The sequence below is a fragment of the Adelges cooleyi genome, unplaced genomic scaffold, assembly GCF_023614345.1.
Source record: "Adelges cooleyi isolate 19-005CV unplaced genomic scaffold, UGA_ACOO_1.1 ACOO_flye_CR_arks_rails_tigmint_CR_PRNA_574, whole genome shotgun sequence".
Classification (NCBI taxonomy): Eukaryota; Metazoa; Arthropoda; class Insecta; order Hemiptera; family Adelgidae; genus Adelges; species Adelges cooleyi.
This window is the reverse complement of record NW_026096268.1, coordinates 7,908,355-7,917,069: the sequence shown is the minus strand read 5'-3', so window position 1 is coordinate 7,917,069 and position 8,715 is coordinate 7,908,355. Positions and strand designations below refer to the sequence as shown.

The 8,715-nt window shown below is 29.6% G+C and overlaps 1 protein-coding gene across 2 annotated transcripts; it reads right to left on the bottom strand.

Annotated features, from left to right (window-relative positions):
* Window positions 1-6,096: 6,096 nt before the first annotated feature.
* On the bottom strand, window positions 6,097-8,275 carry LOC126843599 (uncharacterized). 2 transcript variants are annotated; one of them, XM_050581224.1, is made up of 3 exons: window positions 7,884-8,275; window positions 7,731-7,759; window positions 6,097-7,640 (listed from the first exon to the last, which is right to left on the bottom strand). In XM_050581224.1, exon 3 carries the CDS (start codon window positions 7,609-7,611, stop codon window positions 6,259-6,261), a length of 1,353 nt encoding a protein of 450 aa, XP_050437181.1. In that variant the 5' UTR covers window positions 7,612-7,640; window positions 7,731-7,759; window positions 7,884-8,275; the 3' UTR covers window positions 6,097-6,258. The 2 variants fall into 2 exon arrangements, with proteins under 2 accessions (XP_050437181.1, XP_050437180.1); XM_050581223.1 differs by having other exon boundaries at window positions 6,097-7,759.
* Window positions 8,276-8,715: the final 440 nt, after the last annotated feature.

The window sequence follows — 8,715 nt, the reverse complement described above, 5'->3', positions numbered from 1 at the left end:
CAAGTTGTATACGTTTTGAAAGTCATATTTAAGCTTGTCTTTCGTTCCTAGGTTGAACATGAAAATCGTATTCGTTTTTATACTTCTAACAAGGCTCTCTTTAAATGAACCATCACAAATTATATTGTTCTCATCTAGCTGTGCATTGGCTTGTGCCATGTATTCTGGGTGTATTTTTTTTGTATAAGTATAGTATTTGAGCTTTTGACCTGAATTTAAGATGCTTTCGTACGAATCGAATGAGTTGCCTTTAGGACACCCGCGTATGTCGTTTTCTAGTTTTTCGATGACATAGCTGAGAGTTTCGATAATTTTCGGATGGTTTTCTGGCGTATTTTGTAAATCATCGTAAAAAACTGTTTGTAAACTGGTATACAAATGTAGTGCCCACAAGGCACCAATGCGTCTTACTTTCAGACAGAATAGCGAAATTATCTGGGTTTTCACTACACTGTTCAAAATATTAACAGGGCCAATTAATCCTTTCAATTCTGTATGATTTTCAAGTAAAACCCTAACTAGTCGCATTTGTGTATAGCCGCCAAACAGGTACCCGCATTTTAAATCCATATAAAGTTCATCGTTTACAATATGTTTTCCCGTATATTTGTATCCGGTTTCTAATGACTGTACTGAAGTGAAAACGAACAACATCATGCATAAAACCAATTTCTTTAGTACTCCAGAGCGCATCATTTTATCTTTTTAAGTTAATTTAACAGGTATTAAGATTAAATAAAAGTATTGCTTGGTTCTATAGGCGGCCAAATGTATTGACTGAGAAATTTTTTATTTTTTTTATTCGGATTGAATCTTGTTTATGTCGCTTTACAAAAAAACAATTTTTACTGTTGGTATATTTGCTTAGGCTATATTAGTTTAGCTGTTTTATACACAAACTATGCAACTTTTACCGTTTTAAGCGGTTTTACGGTGTATTATATTTTACACACAATTTGGCCGTTACTAGTCAACCTACGATTCATTAGAATGTTTCATTTGTACTTTATCGTAGCATAAAATTCGTTATTACTAGACCGGACCAAATCCAACGCAAAATTAAATTACAACAAATATCGGTGACCCTTTGGAGTTATAATACCATTCTGTTATAAAGCCTGAAGATATAGTACACACATTTATATTACTCACATCACAATATTTAAGGGTATTGTTTTAAAAACGACATTGGTTAAATTGATATATTTTGGATCATGTGTGTACATATTATACTATATAATAAAACTATTAATTACAAAAAACTTATTATGAAAAAAATAGGTTTCAACATATGTTTACAAGTAGTTTCTTTACTTGAAATAATAAAGAGGAATTTAATTAGTATCCAAATTAATTTATAGGGTGGCCTATAGAGATAAGACAAATGTAATAACTTTTTTTCTAGTGAATAATTTAAGATTTTTTTTTAATTAAATTTATACTCATTTGCGCTTTAAGCACCACATTATTTATTGCACTTAACTATTTTATCTTTTGAAATACATTTTTTTTTTGTTACATTTATTTTTAGAAATTCAAGATGTCCTTATATTAAGAATAATTTGATGGACATTTTGACTGGTCGACAACTAGATTTGGATAATTACTTTTTAAGTTATTCAAGTGTAGGACGGAAGGTGGAGTGCGGTAGAGTAATGCCGAATGCGTGCAAATCAAAATAACCATCTACCGCTCTTCATCTTCCATCCAACCCTTTAACCTTTAACGCTATGTTTCCTTTCAATACTCATAATTTATTAGATTTTTGATTTTTATAAGACTTTACAGAAGAACAAAAATTAAAAATAACATTTTTCAAGTGTTCTCAATGATGATATTGACTGATGTACAGAATGATCCACTTATCGTGAACCACTCAATATCTCATTGGGTATAATAAGAAATTAAATTTTTTTTTTCATATTGTTTTTATACAATTTTTCACAATTTGTTTTTGTTTTTACCCCCCTCCCAACTTAATTTTTCTGATAACAATTTTTGAAACTTAAATGGTAACGTTTTTATTTATCTCGACTATTTTAAAAAAGGTGATAAATCCCAAGACACTAATTATCGATCAATCTCTAAAATATCAATACTTCCTAAAATATTTTCCAAACTTATAACTAAAAAAATGTGTCCACTGTGTGAGAAAATTCTTACTGATGAACAAAATGGTTTTCGACCAAGACGTTCAACCGTAACTAATGTTTGTATCTTTAAACAATCAATTCTAGATTTACTTGTTCTTAAAGCCCAAGTAGACGTAATATATACGGATTTTGAAAAAACATTTGATAGAGTTGACCACACGTTTAAATGTTTATGTATAAATTCAAATTATATGGCTTTTGTGATGCTTCACTTTTGTGGTTTAATTCATTTCTAACCAATCGTGTCCAATTTGTAATATATGAAAATTGTATATCTAATTCAATATATGTTTGATCTGGTGTACCCAAAGGAGATCACTTATCTCCCATACTGTCTTCTTTATGTATAAATGATATTAGTAAAGTTCTAAATTACTCGACATGTCTATTATTTGCTGATGACACTAAATTATTTAAAAAATTCGAATGCATGGAGGATTCATTGAAACTTCAATCTGACTTATAAAATTTGTATAAATGGTTCAACAATAATGGAATGTCTTAAAATATTGATAAATGCTTTATTATGTCTTGCTCTTAAAAAAACACTCTTTATTTTAAATATACAGTTAATAATACAAATATAGCACGTAACAATATTACTAAAGACCTCGGAGTTTTATTTGACACAAAGCTATTTTTCAATAATCATGTAGACTTCATTCATAATAAGTAATTTATGAAACTGGGATTATTAAAACGTATTATTGAAACTGTATTAATATCATTGACCTGTTGAATATATTCTTAAAAAAATTTAAAAAAAATTTTTTAGATAAGTACTTAATTGTTAAATTTATATTAAATAATTTATGTATGTTACGATCTTTTATATTATGTAATACATTTATACATGTACTGTTATAGTCTTATATTTATAATTAAAATTTTATTCAGTAAAATAAAAAAAAAACAATATAAATAAATCAAACATTATTCAAATCTAACATATTGATATGAAGATGTTCCAACCGCACAATACCAGCGTCCGTCCTCTCTCCACAATTTATCGAATTGAGTTCATCAATGTATTCTGTTAGTGACCGAATGAAACTAAAGTTGACAGAACGGAAAGTCAAATTCAGATGAGACAGAAATCTTTTCGCATTCAATAAACTGTTAAACTCAATAGGCACAGGACTAAATATCATTGGCAGAGATTTTATATCTCTTTCATTAAGATCTCTATATTTTATTTTAAATTCTTGATTGTCTATAACGAATGGAGCACTCGCTTGGCATTCAAAATGCTGACAAAGCTTATTCAGTGTTGAATCTGCATAGATGACCACATTGTCTATTATCCGTGTCTCGTTGATTAAATCTATTAGGCAATCCAGCAAAATTGTTACATTTAGATCTCCAGACAAGTTTAGGATAGTACCAAATTGTACCACTATATTGTACCATTGTTGCACGTACACTTTGTAGAGGCCCAAATTACCAATATAAGGTCGTAAATATGCCATGTGTTTTAACGTCAGACGAAACAAGATAATTTTAAAAAAGTCATAACACGCGTTAAAGTATGATTTTATTTGTCGGAGAAAGGTGTTTTCCCAGTCCAGTGCACGCGCTTTTCCCCATGCCGTACACAGTTTTGTGCTAGTGTTATTCCATGTTATTTGCAAGTTGTATACGTTTTGAAAGTCGTATTTCATCTTGTCATTCATCCCTAGGTTGCTCATGAAAAGCGAATTAGTTTTATATTTAAATCAAGCCTCTCTTTCAACAAACCATTACTAACTATATTGTTTTTTTCCAGCTGAGCGTTGGTGTGTGCCAAGTATTGTGGGAGTATAATATTTGTATACGTATAAAGTTCTAATTTCTGACCTGACTGTATAATTCTTTCGTACGAATCGAATGAATTGCCTTTACGACACCCGGCTAGGTCGTTTTCCAGTTTTTCGATCACATAGTTGACAGTTTCGATAATTTTCGGATGGTCCTCCGGCGTATTTTTTAAATCCTCGTAAAAAACCGTTTGTAAACTGGTATACAAATGCAGTGCCCACAAGGCACCAATACGTCTTACTTTCAGAGTGAACAGCGAAATTATCTGGGGTCTCACTACACTGTTCAAACTACTAACATGTCTTACCAATCTTTTCAATTCTGTATGATTTTCAAGTAAATTCTTAACTAGTCGCATGTGTGTATACCCACCGAACAGGTATCCACATTTTAGTTCCATATAAAGTTCATTTTTTTCAATATTTGTTTTGGTATATTTGTACCCGGTTTCCAATGAATGTACCGAAGTGTAAACAAACATCGTCATGCCTAAAACCAATTTCTTCAGTATTCCAGAGCGCATCATTATCTTTTTAAAATTTGATTTAACAGATATAAAAGTATTAGGTTTGCTTGCTTGGTTTTCAAGGTGACAAAATGTACTGGCTGTGAAAAATATTAATTATTTGTTGTATATTAGTATAAAATCGAATTTAGGTCGATTACTAAAAAAAAAAAATTTAACTGTAGGTATATTTGTTTAGCTGTTTTATATACAAGCTAATAGAACACCTTGAATTAATATTAGAATTCTTATTTAAAGCCTGAAAATATATTACAGACATTTATATTAACACATCACAATACTTAAGGTTCAAGTTTTATGAAGCACTGTTTAAAAATGACAATAGGTGAATTTTATTGTTGGATCATGTGTCTAAATATTATAATAAATAATAAAACTATTAATTCCCAAAAATGAATTTTTAAAAAAAGATAGGTTTGCACATATTTTTTTAAGTAGTTTATTTATTTGAAATAATGTAGAGTAATATTATTTATATCCAATTAAATGCATTTTTTTAATATAAGTTCAGACGTGTTGTGGCAGCTTGCTAAGTAACTTAAATGGGTGTTTATGGCCCTTTGAATGACATATTATGCTATTTTAATTTACTATTACAATTTATTTCAAACACTAATATTAAGAACGATTTTATTTTTTTCCAGAACACAATATTCAATATTGAAATATTTGATCCCTTCCCACCACAAAAATTTATCGTCATTTTAATAGCAACATCATAATACAGTTTATTTGCTCAGTCATGAAAGAAAACATTAGTCGTTTTTTTTTTTTAAGTATTTACTTTGAACCTTTGAACAGACGGTAAAAAAGCTAAACTGTACCGTTATACTAATAATATTTTATATTATTTACCGAACATCCGACTACACATCAAATTAATGTTTGTAATGCTTTGTACGTTGTATAATAAATCAGTACTTTTTAGCCATAATAAAAATATTTATTATGTCTAAACTATTTGCAATACACATTGTCCCTTGTGCCCTGGTAGGTGGCATAGCGGTTTTATATGGGGGGAGGGGGTGAGGTTGTTGGTTACTATTGTTTGTACACTCTATCATAATACTATTATTATATTGTTATTAATGTATTATACTGTCGACCGAGTCACAGTGACTAGTTGCAAAATGTCTAATTAGATTTCGAGTGAAATATATTATTCCTATTTATACTTTTTAGTATAAAGATTATAAATTTAGATTTAGAAAAATACATGCATTAAAATTAAGAGGGAATAGATAATAACGCCATATTAAAACGGGTAAACTCAGAAATGTTAAAAACCCAAAATGATTGTTTGTTTTATATAAATAGAATTATCATATTATGAGATACACAATGGTTATTAAATGCAATTCAAATTTTATAATTCAAAACATTTTAATTCTTGTTCAATATTATTTTATGTCGCTACACAAAAAACATTTTTTTCGCTGTAGGTTTATTTTTTTGGACTATATTGATTACCACTTTAAATAATAATAATGATTGAAACAGTTAAATGATACAATACACTTGTACTGTTTTTATAAAACCCTTTAATAAAAATTCTTACAACTTACTTAATCAATGAAAATTATAGTCAACCTAATTTTTATCAAAAAGTAGAAAAAATGCTAAAACTTTAAAGTGGTTGTCTATTTTCATGAAACTGAATTATCCTAAAATCATATTAACATATATAATTTATATAATTACAGACAAATCCGTTTACTATTAAAATGTAATTAAAACTAAATAATTTAAATAGCATAGTGTTTTATTGTAAATATTAGACTATTATAATTCAAAATCTGACATATTGATATGAAGATGTTCCAATCCCACAATACTAGCGTCCGACCTCTCTACACAGTTTATCGGATTGAGTTCATCAATGTATTCTGTTAATGACCGAATGACACTAAAGTTGACATTATTGAAAACCAATTTCAGATGAGAAAGAAAAGTTCTCGCGTTACCCAAACTATTATACTCAATGGGCACGGGACTAAACGGTATTTTCAAAGATAGTATTTCTTCTTCAGTCAGACCTGTATATTTTATTTTTAATTCTTGATTGTCTATAACGATTGGAGAGCTGGCTTCGCATCCAAAAGGCTGACATAGCGTAACGAGTATTGAAACTACATAGCTAACCACACTATCTATTATCTGTACCCCATTGATTAAATCCATCAGGCAATGCAGCAACCTTAATACATTTAGATCTCCAGACAAGTTTACAATAGTAACGAATTGAAGCACTATATTGTACCATTCTTGTGCGTACAATTTGTAGCGACCCAATTTACCAACGTAAGGTCGTAAATATGCCATGTGTTTAAACGTCAGACGAAACAAGATAATTTTTAAAAAGTCATTACACGCATTATAGTATGACTTTATGTGTCGGAGGTTGGTGTTTTTCCAGTCCAGTGCACGCGCTTCTCCCCATGCCGTACACAGTATTGGGCTAGTGTTATTCCATGTTATTTTCAAGTTGTACACGTTTTGTAAGTCATATTTAAGCTTGTCTTTTATCCCCAGGTTGCTCATCAACAGCGAATTAGATTTTATACTTAAGTCAAGCCTATCTTTCAACAAACCATCACTAATTATTTTGTTTCTTCTTAGCTGAGCATTGGCCTGTTTCATGTACTGTGGTAGTATAGTTTTTATATAAGTAAAGTATTCCAACTTCTGACCTGAGCGTAAGTGGCTCTCGTACGAATCGAATAAATTGCCCTTACGACACCCGGATAGGTCGTCGTCCAGTTTTTCGATAACATAGCTGATAGTTTCGATAAGTTTCGGATGGTCTTCCGTTGAACTTTTTGTATCCTGGTAAAAAGCCGTTATTAAACTAGTGAACAAGTGTAATGCCCACATGGCACCAATACGTTTTACTTTCAGACAGAACAGTGAAATTATCTGGGATCTCACTATACCGTTCAAACTACTAATGTAGTTAACAATTGCTTTCAATTCTGTATGATTTTCAAGTAAATCCTTAACTAGCCGCATTTGTGTACACCCGCCGAACAGGTATCCACATTTTAGTTCCATATAAAGTTCATTTTTTTCAATATTGGTTTTCGTATATTTATATCCGGTTTCCAGTGAATGTACCGAAGTGTAAACAAACATCATTATGCCTATAACCCATTTCTTCAGTATTCCTGAACGCATCATTATTTTTTTTAAAAGTTGATTTGACAGGTATAAGTATTGTATAAATATACAGGTATAAAATAATTAGGTTTGCTTACTTGGTTCTTGAGGTAATGAAATGCGCTGACTGAGAAAAATATTAAATTTGTTTTATTCGCGTTGATGACAAAAAAAACATTTTTCGGTTTAGGTATATTTGTTTAGACTACATTTGTTTAGCTGTTTAACACACAAACTATAAATTTGTTTACCTTTTTAAGCTGATTGGCAGTGTAATTTATTAAATACATAAGCGATTATATTTTACAAACAATTTCTCAGTTTCTAGAAAATTTGGTCGTCCTTTTTGTTACAGAATTAGACAGGACCAAATTCAACGCAAAATTGAATTACAAAAGATACAATACAGTTATGATTTTATGCTTGAAGATATATTTCATACGTTTACCGGGGTAATGACATATTATACTATTTTGTATTAATATGAATGTTTATTTCAAACAATATAAAGAAGAACATTTTTATTTTTTGCAGCACAATAAGTATTCAATTAATAGCATCAGCATAATACAGTTTATTTTCTCAGTCATGGAAGAAAACATAAGTAGTTTTTATTTTTAGAGTGGATTTACTTTAGACACCTTTAAACAGACGGCAAAAAGGCTAAACGGTACGTTTTTATTGCAATATAACAATATTGTATTTACCGAACTGCCAACTACACAAACAAATTATGTTTGTAATGTTTTGTTTGTTGTGTAATAAATCTGTACTTTTTAGCCATAATAATAATAATTATAACATCTTCGAATTTAAATATTCATTATGGCTTCTAGCACAACCAAATAGTTCAGATTTTCCCTATGGTTTCCCATTTGGAGTAATAAAAATCTATATACTGTTTAATGTTATGTTGAAAATTGTTTCTAGACCGAAATGATTATTACTAATTATATTATAATAATGAATAGTCGAGCGACACGCTTATACAATATCCAGTTACTTTTGCGACTTGTTAAAAAAAAAAAAATACAACTATATCTACAACAAAAGACATTTTATGGTATATACTACACTTTTTTT